This window comes from Culex pipiens, chromosome 1 (assembly GCF_016801865.2).
Source record: "Culex pipiens pallens isolate TS chromosome 1, TS_CPP_V2, whole genome shotgun sequence".
Lineage (NCBI taxonomy): Eukaryota > Metazoa > Arthropoda > Insecta > Diptera > Culicidae > Culex > Culex pipiens.
This window is the reverse complement of record NC_068937.1, coordinates 2,712,198-2,728,824: the sequence shown is the minus strand read 5'-3', so window position 1 is coordinate 2,728,824 and position 16,627 is coordinate 2,712,198. Positions and strand designations below refer to the sequence as shown.

Sequence of the window (16,627 nt, the reverse complement as noted above, 5' to 3'; positions counted from 1 at the left end):
TTGCGAAAAAAAAGTACTATTAATCATGCTACTTTATAGAAAATATTAAAAAAAAAACATTTTAAAATGTTATTTTAAATGAGTAATCCTTGATAAAATTAGCGTTATCGAACATTTATAATGGTTAATTTTCGTCAACAATCTTGGTAAAGTGGTTCTTTTCGACCGTTTTGAAATTTAAAACCACTTGAAATGTTATAATATTTAAAATACAGCATAATATTCTAAATTTTTTTGTATTTTTTTCAACATGATCAGTTTTTTTTTAAATGGATTGGTTTCTCAACAAAAAATAATTTCTGTCCATTAGGCGAAACGTTTTTCGATGAAATGTACCAGATTCAAAACTTTAAACTTATTAGATTCATTTTGACTAAAAATTCTGAAAAATTTATTAGTTACAAAATGTTTTTTTTTTAACAAACGGCCGTGGCCATCGGGAATCTGCTATAACCGAGAAAAGCTTTTTGAAACTACAACTTTAACTTTTACGTAGGTATCTACGATGCCATTTAACTTATACTTTTTTTAAATTTCTACGCCAAAGTCGCTGAAGACACAAAACCACAATGCCGGAACCATTTTGAAGGTTATTTGACTAGTTCCGGTCAACCTGGAACCGGTTTTTGGATAGCCCAAAAAAGCTCAACTTTGAAGAAACCTCATCATGTTGCATATCAAACATCATAAAATCAAAAGATATGACAATTTGAAATAATGCCGTTGACTTTTGACACAAACTGGTCACTTTGGAACCGGTTCCCGGTGGCCATTAGGGGACACTTCCGAAATATGGAAGAAACCCTATCATGATGCATATCAAACTTCATGAAATTAAAAGATATGACCAACTGAAGTCATGCCATCGTGATTTGACCAAATTTGGTCACTTCGGAACCGGTTCCCGGTGGCCAAACGTCATGTTGCATATCAAACTTCGTGAAATTGAAAGTTATGACGATCTCAAGTCATGCCATCGTTCTCTGAGCCAATCTGGTCCCTGAAAACTGCACTTTTTAATATTGGTTTAGAGATTCTCTTAAAAATTGTGATCTTTCAGCAACAACCTCCACTAGAGTTGCCCTTAAAGCTTAACCCATAGCCTACTAAGCTTAAAAAAAACACTCCAAAACCCAAAGCAACCCACGCGGCGAACGCCTTTTCATCATGCGAAAGTGGAAATTCCAGCACTTTTCCAAGGCTTGCTGCGCGACCCCCCCGCAACAACTCTTTTCCCTTTCCGCCCAAGTTCTTTTTTTTTACTTTTTTTATATTTTTGCATCACAAAAGGCAACCGGGAGAAAAATGGTTTTGTCCACTGAAGTGTGGCGAAAACGGAATAAAAGAAAATTATTAAAACATATACAGTCGGAGTAGGCTGTGAGTGGGGGAAAAACTACAACATTTTTTTATTATTGCACGACTTTGCGACCGTTTGGGAGGGGAAACTCGGGGTGAAACGGGACATAAAAGGAAGAAGAGAAAATATATTTTATGATTCACTGCGTGAGTGGTGCCGCGTGTCGTGGGAAAAGCTGGGATGAGTGGGAAAAGGGGTTCTTCCCCGAGATGATGATGCAATGAGCGGAAAATATGAAACAAAAAAAGGGGAAGAAAACGCAGCAGGCTGCGAGGGGGGACCTCCATTTGAAATAAAAGAAAAATTTCTTTGGAAAAATGAGTGCTTTTCTGGGCACGAAAGCAAGCGCTGGCAGGGTTGCCAGCTGCGCCGCGCTGCCACGCCACAGAATGGCCACATCGCAGTAACTCTCGAGAAAATAGGGAACACAACATTTGCTAACCGGATTGTTCCCGGCGTGACAAAAGGGACAGAGATCCCCCCCCCTCCCCCCCAGAGGGGAGGGGGAATGAAAATGATGGCCACAATAACGATCATAATGATGATGGCAGGAAAATGTAAGATTTTTATCTGTTGCGATGGTTTTTTTTTCTCTCTTTCTCTTTTTCATTTCTCGTGAGTGAGCTTTACAATCGCAGCATGCCATGCCAGCATGCTATGAAAAAAATCAAGATTCTGATTTTGGAGCGCTGATTTTTTGTTGTTATGGCCAGTCAATGGGTGCTTGGATGAAGTGAAGCGTACAATTTGGGGGGCCTGTTGAAGCGAGCAACAATGTGCGGCTGAAAAGTGGGGGGTTTTGAAATTGATACAAAATGTGGGTTTGTGATATTTATGTTGGTCATTTGATAATTTTTATTTAAAGCATTATCTCTTTGGCACTGTTCCCAGAAATCTAGTATGTTTTTCAAGAACTGGCCTTAACAAGAAAATAAAGACTTTCTTATATTTTTAATGTATTCGTTCTCACTTTTCTTGTATTTTTGAGAATTTTTTGAACTGTGAAGTATAAACTATATTAGAGAGGAAATCGTTTTCATAAAAAATAATCCGCTTTCAGTATAGCATTTTTATCAATTTTACTTCAGTACTTATCAAAATTTTCGGTAGAAATGCTCATAAAACCTTGTACAAAATTCACTTACTTTAATTTCAAAACTCAAATCAATTCAAATTTATCAGTTTTTTGCCATGACAATGCAAAATTTTGTATTTGAAACTGAAAACTTCTTTTTCGATAGCTACAGCATTTTAAAAATTAATCAACTTGAATTTAAAAAAAAAATCTTCAAAGCACTTAAAAAAAATCAACAGTGTTGCCAGTAAGAAATCTGTGAAATTTGTGAATAAAATTACTTTTTTTACCTTGAGTTTCACGAGCATCACCTTATTTATCACCCTAAATTATTCCTATTAAAAAAACAGTTTTATTAAACAATGTTTCCAGTTAATTAATTCTGCAATTATTAAATCAAATATTTTTTAAGCTTCAACTAAATTTCTCACCTTTGAATATTTCGCTTTCAAATAATTCTATTTCTGCAAAACCGTGTAAACAAATTTATTCGACAATGTTGCCAGTCATATATTTTTATAACCTTCGACTTTTTTAATGCAACATCTCAATTTTCGCACTTTCGATATTTTCCATTCAAATAAAATTAATTCGATGCCTGTTGTTTAATTTTGGTCAACAGTGTTGCCACTTTTGCCAGCAAAAAAATGTCTAAACTATTTAATTATAATAATTATTACTGCTTATACTTAAATGATTCTTATTCCATTGCATTTTCTTATGTTTACTTTTTTAACAGTGTAGCAACAAATAATTTAAATATTGAATATATTCAGTATTAAAAAAATATATGATGATTAGTTTTCAAATAAAAATTCAAACTTTTTTGAGCATTCATCTTAATTTTACACCTATAAATTTTTAATTCAATTTATTAAATTAGTATCTAGAGCAATCATTATTTTATTTCTTTACATTAAGGTGAAACGGGACGCTAGTTTTGACACAACTTCTGGTAAACTTAAATCAATTTCTAAACTCGACAGATTGCTTGCTATCGATATATGTAATTCTCTTCTGGACAGCAAAGTTTGAATAACTCGTAAAGAAAAAATAGTTATATCAATTCAAAAGAAATTAAAACAAATAAAAATATTTTTTCACATTTGCCGCTTATTTTTTTGAAATTTTTTATGCTTTAACCAAAAATGTATGAAAAAGTAGTTTATGCAATTTGTTGTAATTATCAGTTCTATTTATAATTTTTATCCATCAAAAATTAAGTTTTATTGAATTTATTTGAATTATTTGGCGTCAAGATAAATGTCAAAAACTAAAAAAATGTTTCGAAATGTATTACTTTTTGATACAATTGCTAGAAAGTTGAACTTTTCAGCATTCAAATGGAAGTTGAAAAGTACTTTTCAGTTTTGGATACTCTTGGCGATGAAAGGTCATTTGGGAATGACAAGAAAATTAAATTCAAAAAATTATAATTTTTGCAATGATATTCAAAAAACACATTTTTAAAGAAAAATATTGGCTCTAAATGTTATAAAAAATTATCGTCGATTTGGAGTAATCCTTTGAAAAATTCCATTGTCATCGTTTTTTTTCGCTTCATTGCCAATTTTTATAATTCAGTTTTCCAATGAATCGTCCAAACTTGATGATTTATAGATTTCTTTGGCCTAAAACTGTAATTTTCGCTGATTTTCAAAATTCCAAAATAATCAAAATGATTTGATTTTCAATGATTTGTTGGATAAATTCAACAAACCAAACTGCTTTAAAGATTTTTCATGGTTTTTCATATTTTTTTGGCAAAACAATTTTTTTCAACTTTTTTTTGTAGAAAAATGGAAATCATGTTTTTTCGCTCTAGGGACCATCCATAAACCACGTGGGAAGTTGTTTGAAATCTCTCCTCCTCCCTCGTGGACAATTTCCATACAATTCCCCCCCCCCCCCTAAGGTGTCCACGTGGTTTATGGATGGTCCATCGCCAAATGAAAAAAACAATTTTAATCAATTTATTATCTAAAATGACTTATTACTACTAAATTAAATTACTTCGTTTTGAAAAACAAAAAAAAATGTTGTTGAAGGTGTAATCAGTATTCAATTTGAATTTCTGAAGAAGTTTTGTATTCCTCTCGAGCAAAGCCTACTGAGCTTCAAATCGTCGAAGGTCTAAGCAACTCAATTCAAGACAGGGTTGCCAGATCATCATATTTACTTCTCATTTGTTAAACTGAGAAAATAGATGATGTTAATCCTTTGTAGATAAAATATTAGTAATAATATATTTTTTAATGCTCTATCTGAATTTTTTTTAACAAATAATTTATCAAGTTTTGTTGGAAAATTTGGAATCGATGCAAAAAAAAATACTTTTGATGGTTTTTCGGATAAAACAAAACAAACTTTGTTGGAAAAATCACACAATTTCTAAGCTTATTCCAAACGTTGTCATCGATTAGTGATCCTTTGTCAATAAAAAAAAATTAAATCAACAGTGCTTGACGGTTTTTTTTATACAGATTAGAAATATCTAATTTCATCGATTTTGAAGCTTTTTATTTGGTTTTGATGTGGTCGTTCGATACAAATTGTTTGAAAACTTGAAGCAGAGCCTTCTGAGCTATAAATATGCCAAATATGAGAGCAACTGCTTTTTAGGCAGGGTTGCCAAATTTTCAAATCTTCCCCTAGTTTGTTTTGTTCAGTTAAAAACAAAAAAAAAATTGTTTTTATTTATTTAATAAAAAGAAAATTCTCAAAACTCAATTTTTTTTTTTGTTAAAATTTTTAGTTTGTTAAAATGTCAATGTTGACAACCAAAATCGTAATCGGTTTGTTAAATGAGAAGATAAAAAACAATCCATTCAAGTGATTTCTTCTTGTAAACAATAAAAAGCAATTCCCGTCACTAGCGAACCATTAAATGCAACACAAGCACACACAATCCAATCCTGGCAACAAACTATCCCAGCAAGCCATGACCGGACCGGAAGCATGCACCTGGAATACGACCCCCTCCTTCTCCTCCACACTTCAAAATTCCCGAGAAAAACGCAACAACTTGCCCTCTCGTCCCTCCCCAAAGCATGCAATGGAATGTGGAAAATGTGTCACATAAAAGTCGGTTCTGTCGGACTGGCCAGACCATCCCGGTATCGGAATGACCTCCCGGAGACAAAGCGCTCATCGCAGCACAGCAGTCCCAAGGGGAATGTGGCAATGCAAGTGACAGCACTGTGAAGTCCCGCTCATTATGGAAACGTGTTTGCAAAAAGAACTGACAGAATGGTTGATGAGATATTCTCTCTTGCCCAGCGAGGGAGTGCTGAAGTTTGCTGTAATTCTGTAGCCTCGATGAATAGAGAGCATCGAGATGGAAAAGTTTTCTAATGACAAGAAAAACGGTTCCGGTCTCCGAGAAGAAACGGACTGCTAATTGCTATTAGCTGTAAAACGAGATGTTGCAGCGCCATCTTTGTTTTTTTTCTGTGCTGCTCTCGAGCTGTCATTGAAAATTAAAACCCGCTTGACCTTCGCGGCCCGGTCGGAAATGGCGGACGCATTTCTGGCGTTCGTCTGGGGGCTTGCGCCAGCCATCTGGCAGAATTTCCCCCAGATTTGCCCCAGAATTCTGCCATGATTTCTGGCGAATATGACACAAACCGGTCGGGCACGGTTCAACCGATTGAACCGGTTGATTTTGTTGCCAGACAGCTGGTTGAAATTTTGCCCGATTTTCGCCAGATTCGTCTGGCGTTACGCAAAACATGGCTAGAATAAGTGTGCCAAGTGTGTCTGAACTGCACGACAAACGTCCGCCTGCGCCAGACACTCAAATTTACCAGATTATTTTCCGAGTGGGGGGTTGCTTTGTTCCGTGTGTTGCAAATTGCAGCGAATTGAACGCTCAAAATGTCAGCGCAAACTTGATTAAACGACTTTGTTTGTCGCTTCTTTTTTCCGTCGATTCCGAGAGCTGTCAAACTTTTGCGGGCAACGGCGCTTGCCGAGATCGTTAGGGCGGTGACGGCTCTGTGACGTGCAGCCAAATTTATAAATAATGAATTGCCGCTTTTTTTCTCCACCGTTGTTTGGCTTATTGTTTATTCATCACCCGTCATCGATTATTTTGACACTTGCTGCCGCTTGTTGCTCTAACCAGAGCAAACAAAACAGCTTCAGGGCGGGGAAAAACAAACAACTGTTCAGTATTGCTCAACCACACTTCAATTTCCGCGCCTCATTTACATTGGAAATACTCTGTGTGCAGTGTTGCCAGACTTTTTGAAAGCTTTACACGGAAATTTTTTTGTCAATTTTGTCAAAATTTTCAAAATTGCCAAATTGTCAAAATTGTCAAAATTGTCAAAATTGTCAAAATTGTCAAAATTGTCAATATTGTCAAAATTGTCAAAATTGTCAAAATTGTCAAAATTTTCAAAATTGTCAAAATTGTCAAAATTGTCAAAATTGTCAAAATTGTCAAAATTGTCAAAATTGTCAAAATTGTCAAAATTGTCAAAATTGTCAAAATTGTCAAAATTGTCAAAATTGTCAAAATTGTCAAAATTGTCAAAATTGTCAAAATTGTCAAAATTGTCAAAATTGTCAAAATTGTCAAAATTGTCAAAATTGTCAAAATTGTCAAAATTGTCAAAATTGTCAAAATTGTCAAAATTGTCAAAATTGTCAAAATTGAACAAATTGACAAAATTGTCATAATTGACAAAATTGTCAAAATTGTCAAAATTGTCAAAATTGTCAAAATTGTCAAAATTGAACAAATTGAACAAATTGAACAAATTGACAAAATTGTCAAAATTGTCAAAATTGTCAAAATTATCAAAATTGTCAAAATTGTCAAAATTGTCAAAATTGTCAAAATTGTCAAAATTGTCAAAATTGTTAAAATTGTCAAAATTGTCAAAATTGTCAAAATTGTCAAAATTGTCAAAATTGTCAAAATTGTCAAAATTGTCAAAATTGTCAAAATTGTCAAAATTGTCAAAATTGTCAAAATTGTCAAAATTGTCAAAATTGTCAAAATTGTCAAAATTGTCAAAATTGTCAAAATTGTCAAAATTGAACAAATTGAACAAATTGAACAAATTGACAAAATTGACAAAATTGACAAAATTGACAAATTTGACAAAATTGACAAAATTGACAAAATTGTCAAAATTGTCAAAATTGTCAAAATTGTCAAAATTGTCAAAATTGTCAAAATTGTCAAAATTGTCAAAATTGTCAAAATTGTCAAAATTGTCAAAATTGTCAAAATTGTCAAAATTGTCAAAATTGTCAAAATTGTCAAAATTGTCAAAATTGTCAAAATTGTCAAAATTGTCAAAATTGTCAAAATTGTCAAAATTGTCAAAATTGTCAAAATTGTCAAAATTGTCAAAATTGTCAATATTGTCAAAATTGTCAAAATTGTCAAAATTGTCAAAATTGTCAAAATTGTCAAAATTGTCAAAATTGTCAAAATTGTCAAAATTGTCAAAATTGTCAAAATTGTCAAAATTGTCAAAATTGTCAAAATTGTCAAAATTGAACAAATTGAACAAATTGAACAAATTGACAAAATTTTCAAAATTGTCAAAATTGTCAAAATTGTCAAAATTGTCAAAATTATCAAAATTGTCAAAATTATCAAAATTGTCAAAATTGTCAAAATTGTCAAAATTGTCAAAATTGTCAAAATTGTCAAAATTGTCAAAATTGTCAAAATTGTCAAAATTGTCAAAATTGTCAAAATTGTCAAAATTGTCAAAATTGCCAAAATTTTCAAAATTTTCAAAATTGTCAAAATTGTCAAAATTGTCACAATTGTCAAAATTTTCAAAATTTTCAAAATTTTCAAAATTTTCTAAATTTTCAAAATTTTCAAAATTGCCAAATTGAAAAAAAAATCAAAGTTGAAGAAATTTTCTGGAAAGCTTGTTTTTGTGTTGCTTTACAATTTTCACCAATCTGGCAACCCTGCCTGGCCAACTCCAAGCCAACTGAGACGAAGCCAAATGTTCGCGGCGCATACAAAAATTCAACAAAACCGTTAATCATCGGCACTTTCCCCCAGCCTCCTTCGGTTCGGCCCAGTTTTGCCACAATTTTAAAAACAAAAAAAATATGCTTTTTTTCGATTACTACAACAGAGCCCTCTGGGGAGAATATTGATGAAGTGGGCCCAATTTTTCGTTCCCATGCGAACTCGTCAAAACCATGTCGAAATTTCAATTATTTTCCACTGGAGAAAAACAACAACAAAAAAAGCCGCCAAACCATGGCCTGCTACGTGACTAATTACGGCCAATTATTCTGGCTTTAAATCGTGGAATTTGTTCATCAACCTTCAAAAATTTAATCAAATTTATCTCTTTCTCTCCCCCCTCAGTCGACATCGAGCAGAACGACCTGACGTCGCCGGAACCGTCGACGGGTTCGCTGGCGCACGCCAAATCGGACGCCGTGCAGACGTCCAACTTCCAGGCGCCGGCGTCCGGCATCTGCCGGAACCTGCTCGCAGTGCAGTGCGGGATCGTGCTGCTGCTGTTGCTGTACCAGCGCCGGTCGGCGGCCGGCTGGTTCCTCGTGACGTCACTGTCGTAATTTGGCAGCGGCACACGCCCCTCGGCGCGCTTCCTCCAGGGTGCCCCGCCTACGCCTACTACGATTAAGAGAGAGAGAGAGAGAAACAGAGCTAATTCTAGTGTTTTAGAAAAAAGTGGGAAAATTGATGTTTTTCGCGTGGTGTTTTTTTGTTTTTTTTGTCTCTCCACAAAATGGTGCAGCTAAACGCGCGGTATTTCCGGGCGGCGACAACACAGTAGGCGGGGTACTGGGCGGGGAAGGCGCGACCCTGAAGCACAAGGCGACGAGGTAAGTGAAAATTTTGTTCAATTGTTTTAGAAAACTGCAATTCTAGCAACCCTGCAAAAACTGTTTCAAACGTCAAAGCAGTACACGCTAAGAATATTTCCCCTGGCATTGTGAAAAATTCAATCAAATTATTTCAGAAACTGTGACTGTTTGTTGCGACAAAAAATAACTGACAACACTGCATATAAATGCTCATCTGTAAATTTTTTACAATTTTGCAAATTTCGGCCAATGTTCAAAAAATCATAGCAAATCGATAATTGAACTAAATGATTCGCTTTTACCTTCGTTTGAAAGCTTTTCTTGCGATCTTTCGAATGCTGTATCGAACAACTGCAAATTTTAACTTTTATATCAAGTTTTTGAAGAAAAACTTTAACCCTTGAAATCGCTATGGCATATCAAAATATTGAAATGCTTGAAAAATACATAAATTTGTGAATTTGTTAGTATCTTGTATGATAAAACATTTAGCATTGTCAAGTCGAACGGCGATTGCTCTAATGGGTCACCCATATTTAAAACTACAAAACATTGAGTTAATTTTAGTAAAAACGATTTTGCGGAAAAAATTCAATATTTTATACAAGTAAAAAAACCGCGCGAAATTTTAATTGGTGTTTGTGTGAAATTCAAGTACATTCTAAAAACACGAAAATTTTGCTGCTTTGTGATAAAAAAAAATCAACGGATTCAGTGGAATTATGACATCAACATTTCGGTAAGTTAGTTTTTTTTTTAGAGGCTGTAATTCAGTAACCATTGGTAAAATCTCTTGTCTTAATTTCTGACCTTTTCGAAAAAATATTTTAAGGAACAATTAAGCTTCAAAACAGTCAAATTTTCAACAAAACCTTTTGAACGTTTTTCAAAAAAAAAAAATCTAAAAATTGGCAATACTGCCAAATGAATTCTGACCAACTTGTGCCATAGCATAAAAGAATACAAAACTACAAAAATACAAAAATACTACAATACAAAAATAGAAAAATGACAAAAATGACAAAAATGACAAAAATGACAAAAATTACAAAAATGACAAAAATTACAAAAATGACAAAAATTACAAAAATTACAAAAATTACAAAAATTACAAAAAATACAAAAATTACAAAAATTACAAAAATTACAAAAATTACAAAAATTACAAAAATTACAAAAATTACAAAAAATACAAAAATTACAAAAAATTTAAAAAATTTACAAAAATTACTCAAATTACTCAAATTACTAAAATTACTAAAATTACAAAAAATACTAAAATTACAAAATTTATAAAAAATACTAAAATTACTAATAATACTAAAATTACTAAAATAATTTAAATTACTAAAATAATTTAAATTAATAAAATTACTAAAATTACTAAAATTACTAAAATTACTAAAATTACTAAAATTACTAAAATTACTAAAATTACTAAAATTACTAAAATTACTAAAATTACTAAAATTACTAAAATTACTAAAATTACTAAAATTACTAAAATTACTAAAATTACTAAAATTACTAAAATTACTAAAATTACTAAAATTACTAAAATTACTAAAATTACTAAAATTACTAAAATTACTAAAATTACTAAAATTACTAAAATTACTAAAATTACTAAAATTACTAAAATTACTAAAATTACTAAAATTACTAAAATTACTAAAATTACTAAAATTACTAAAATTACTAAAATTACTAAAATTACTAAAATTACTAAAATTACTAAAATTACTAAAATTACTAAAATTACTAAAATTACTAAAATTACTAAAATTACTAAAATTACTAAAATTACTAAAATTACTAAAATTACTAAAATTACTAAAATTACTAAAATTACTAAAATTACTAAAATTACTAAAATAACTAAAATTACTAAAATTACTAAAATTACTAAAATTACTAAAATTACTAAAATTACTAAAATTACTAAAATTACTAAAATTACTTAAATTACTAAAATTACTAAAATTACAAAAATTACTAAAATTACTAAAATTACAAAAAAAATAACAAAATAAAATTAACAAAATAAAATTCTGAAAACCATAAAAAAATAACGGTGGTCAAATATTTTGTCTAGAATGTGTGAATTCTGAAGATATTTTAGCAAATAATTAATTTAAAAAACTTTAAAATTAAAGAAAAATGAAAGTGGTTATGTTACAGACATAACCAGTATGACAAACATTGCTGGATAATTAAAATACAGGAAGGTCTTTTTATGAAAGATCTGAACACAGAGAGTTTTATCCCATACCATTGAACATTTAAATTTATATACCTGCAAAGTAAAAAAAATCAAGAGTTGAAAATTTGGTTGGTTGAATATTACCTCTTTTACAGTTTCTTAAAATAATGTTCAAAACTGTAAATTTCAACAGAAATTGGAGTTGGAACTGGATTTGTTCGGAAATGTCAATGTAAATAGCATTCAACTCGTATCCAAACAAAAAAGCTTCTTTCGCTCAGATTGTCCCGCAGTTCGCAGATCTCACCTAATTTGGACTAATTCAGTTCATTTTGCCACATCGCTGAAGCTTTTAGCTTATTTGCAGTAGTCGTCGTCATTTCGTTTGTCGTTTCAGAAGCCACCGGATCTTCCAGCGAAGCTGGCTCCCACGACTTTCGTGCGATTCGCTTCAGAAAAACAAACATCAAAAGTTAGTCGGAATCTTAAAAGCAAAATTCGCCACACTTTACAAACAACAAGCGAGAGGATGGCAACCGTTACTGGCAACTTTGCGCCAACTTAAACAAAACTAGCTGGAATGTGAACTTCCCCTTAACTGGTGAACGCTATCATAGTTGGCCATGCCTCGCTGGAAGCTGAAATGGAAATGCTTCCAGTAATTACCAATAAACGACGACGACGACGCCAACGACGATGATGGCAGCAGCTAAATTTAGTGACCGGATGTTTACGAGGTCCTTTCTCCCCTCCCCCCCCGCCCATTTTTTGGCGGAGGAATACATTACCGTTATTGACCAAACATGGGCGCTAATGGGTTTCCATTTCCGGCCAAGATGAGGAAAAAAAATGTAAAAAAATCTGAATTTATTTTCGCTCATTTTTTCCGGAAACACTTCGCTTTCCATTACCGATCGCCAACGGCGAGCGAAGACACAAACGTTTGTTTGTTTACATTTACTTGGAAAAAAGTGAAAAAACGCAAAAAAAAAATCTCGAGGGCATTCGTTTTTGTGGCTTTTATCTGCAATTCCGCGCATCGGAGTAATAAACAAAAACACTTTAATCTGTTGCGATTCAGAGGCCCCTTTTTAAAGTGACGCCAGACGCCTACTGCGTGACGTCACAAGGTAAACAAAAACAAAGAGCGAGCCTACTGTGACTGTCGTGTTTGTGCAGTCACCGTCGTCGACGACGACGACGACTATTTGTAATAAATTTTCACGCTCTGTCTGGCGTTTTTTTTTTATTCTTTTTTGTTTGCAATCCGCTCGTTTTCAATTCAAAAGGTTATTTTTTCCTCTAGTTTTGAAAGAGAGCTTTGTTGTTCTGTAGAAAAAAAAGGGAAAACAATACACAAAAAGCGTCTGACGTCCGGGCGCGCGCTTGTTGCTTTCGGAGAGCTTTTGCTAATCTTGGACTATTTTTGGAGTGGGGCTTGGTGGGAAAATCTTTGATGAATTTGGCGAATAAATCTTTTTGGGTGAGGGATCATGAATAGCTCTCTTCAAGGGGAAAATCGACCCTTTAAGTTTGTGGTTTCTCGTGTTATTTTTTAATTTATTTTCATGTTAAGAATTAACTGCGACCAATTGATTTAACAATGTTGCCAGTATAATGTTTGTTTGTAATTAGTTTCACAACTTTCTTTTTCTTGAAAAACGCAATTTTTCCTCGATCTTAAAATTTTCAAAATAATTTCAGTTTTTTGACCATTTTCACCACTTAACAGTGTTGACAGAAAATGGTTCCTCTGTCAAATATAACTTTTTAAAATAAATTGTAGTACTTCGTAGCCTTTTCAACAAATTCATCCAACAGTGTAGCCATAAAATTTCAACATTCTAATTTAATAAAAAAATTAGTCCTTGACATCGCTACCGAGAAATTAATTTAACAGCCTTCCTTTTTAAATTTTAGAAATGTTCCTCGTGTTCTGCGTTCATTAGGCTCAATTCCCCAGTTGGGAAATAATTATCTTTCAGAAGAGTTATTTTTTCGAAGTAAAATTTAAAATTAATTTACCAGTGTTGCCCGCAAAACTATTCCGAAGAATTATAATAAACTTATCATTCAATAATTCTCGAATTTTTATGTATCGAAAGAATCTTACCGTTTAATAAATCACATTTTATTTTATTCAAAATTCTATTTTTATAAATTAACTGTACAAAGTTGCCAGATTATTTTCCAGCATTCAAATTGAAAACATCATAATCTTTAAATTTAATCTTTTCAATCCTCTAGTCCTTAACAAATTTTCCTTAAATAAATAACAGTACTTTGCAGCCTTTTTTAAAACATATTTTTACAGTGTTGCCAATAACAAGATTTTTACAGTTTTTCAATAAAAAATCTAGATACTTTTTTATCATTGACTCAACGTAAAATAAAGCCCTTTCGAATGGATTTAGGTTAAACGAAACATTTTTCTAATCTTTTATATCAGTGCTGCCAGTTAAATTAATTCTTCTTTTATTCAATTTATTAATGACTTAAATGTAATTTATTTCAATTGTCTTGGAATAACTTTTACACATAAAAATAAAAGTTTTACGAAGCCTCTATGTTTGTTTATGATGCTTTAATAAACTTATTAAACAGTGTTGGCAGTAAAATGGCTGAAATATTTTTAGTTCTGACTCTAGTTTTAGTTCGGAATTATTCAAGTTGAAAAAAATCCAGTTCAAATTATTTAAAATTTTGCGGAATTTTTAAACATAATTTATCAGTGTTGCCAGTTAAATAATTCGTAACAACTTAAGTTTCACGTGAATCAGCTTGATTTTCTATCCTTAAATAAGGTTTATTGAAATAACTGAGTGTTTTCTAAAGCTAAAATACTTGTAAAGCAATTTTTAATTCAAAGTTTTTTTTCTCTGTGCTAAATTGGCAGTGCCGCCAGTTAAATTATTTTCTTTTTTTTCGCTTGTTACTTATTTATCAACTCTTGACTTAGTTGTGCATTGGCTCAAATTTTCTTACTTTTAAATAACTTTAACAAAAATTATTGAAATATATTATCACTTTTTTTTCATATTTGATTTTCCGATGCAATGACTCATACTCAAATAATTAGACAGTGATGCCAGTAAATAAATAAAAAATAATTTGTGAGTGCTTTCTGCCTTAGGGTGACAGTGCTGCCGATTATATTATTTTTTCTTTTTTTTTTAATTATTTCTTAATCACTTTTAAATAACTATTACACAAATGAAGGAAAGATTTGAAGCCTTTAGAAAAATCAGTGATGCCAGTCAAAAATGTGTTTACAATATTTCAATCAAGCAGTGGTATTTGATTTTTAAATAACTCCACCGAGAGTTACTTTTTTCTTCTAACATTTTTTTAAATCCTCAACTTTTACGTGCATTGACCAAAATTTTCGCACAATTCAATTATTTCATTCGAATCAATTTAAGTGAAGCCTTTGAACGAACTTATTAAACAGTGTTGGCAAAACAATGGCTGCTGCATTTTAAAAATAAACTAAATTTATTTTTTACAATATTTCCATGTCTTATTAAACAAAATCAACAGTCTTGCCAGCGTATAAATCTTAGCAATTTGTAAATTAAATTACTTTTTTAAAGACCTTTAGTTTCACGAGCATGAGCTGAATTTCTCACCCCAAAATCAATCCAATTACAATAATTTGAAGCTTTTAGAAGTATTTTTTTGAAATGTTGTATTCAACAGTGCTGCCAGTTAAAAAAACACACTTATATCATCATTTTTTTTTTTTAAGTTTCAACTAAATTTCTCACCATTGTATATTTTTCCTTCAAATAATTCAAAGTTCTGCAAAACCAGGTAAACAAATTCATTCGGTAGTGTTGCCAGTATTTTTTTATAGTATTTGTTAATTAAATAAATCTAACATAACTTTCGACTTTTATTTACAACAACTAAACTTTCTCACTTTAGGATATTTTCCATTCATATAAAATTAAGTAATTCTATGCTTTTGTGTTGAATTTTGGTCACCAGTGTTGCCAGATAAAAGAATGTTTGAAATATTGAATTATAATAATTATAACTGCTCAAACTTAAATCGTTCCCATTCCATTGGGAACATTTTACACTAGTTCAGTAGTTTTGCAATCATTAGTTTTCCAAAAATGTAAGATTTGACGAAAACAAAAATTTTAGCAAAAAAAAAACATTTTGCGATAACAAACATCGAAAATATTCAAAAATTCGAAAGATTTTTAAATCAACCCAAACATTCTTAAAATGATCCAGACAAAAACTTTTAATAAAATTTGTACCAGCCTTACAACTTAATAAATATTTCATCCAAAAATAAAAGAAATTTTATTAGTTTTCAATTAAAAAGCTAGATTATATATGTGTGTCAAGTTGATATGAACTATTTGAAGAAATGTTGAGATTTTTGAGTTTTTTAGAAATAAACAAAATTTAGTAATATTTTCATTCGCTGTATTAAAAATTTTAGTGCTATTTTATTTGAAAGGTATAGTTTTGAAAGAAATTAAAAGAATCAAGCTGCTTTATTCAACATAAAATTAAGAGTATTTTTTTATCTTTGGAATCATATTTTAAAAATATAACAAAATTTTTTTGGGCCTGTTAAATTTTAACGATATTTGTTTATTTGGGTGGATGATTCCCTTGAAAGTTAAAAAATACTCCTTTTTTGTTTTCTCTTCTCATTTAAAATAAAAATTTCGATTTTGTTGAAAATTATATTATTTTTGCAAAATGTTTATAAATTAAGTTTTTGACAAATGAGCTAAAACCCTTAAAAAATATGTTTAATGGGCTAAATGACGCAGAAAATTCTATTTATTTTACACATTTTGACTGGACAAATCTAGCTTTTATATGAAATTCAATAAAATGTAAAATGATAGAACAGAAGCAAAAAATTAGCGAAAACATTTGAGCTTTGTTAGTCGAATATTAAAAGAGCAGTTCAGTAAATGAGAATACGCGTGCCCTACATTTTGTTTCAAAATATATATAGAGCCCATCCATAAACCAGGAGGATTTTTTTTGTTTTGAGAATTAGAGGAATTGTTTTTTGTGTCGCATTCAAATTTAGTAAAGATTTTCTTTGAGTTGATTGAAAAATATATAATGAAGCATAAAAAGTAGTTTCTGTGATTTAAACAAAGGATTTTCAGAGTTATTTTAACAT

At 31.2% G+C, this 16,627-nt stretch overlaps 1 protein-coding gene across 1 annotated transcript in view; it reads left to right on the top strand.

Annotated features, from left to right (window-relative positions):
* LOC120415046 (uncharacterized) overlaps positions 1–16,627 on the top strand; it is a 179,197-nt gene that overhangs the window by 124,035 nt on the left and 38,535 nt on the right. Inside the window, exon 9 of the mRNA XM_039576420.2 lies at positions 8,794–9,278. Coding sequence (XP_039432354.1) covers positions 8,794–9,008 — 215 coding nt within the window. The 3' untranslated portion in view covers positions 9,009–9,278. The remainder of the gene's footprint in view (positions 1–8,793; positions 9,279–16,627) is intronic.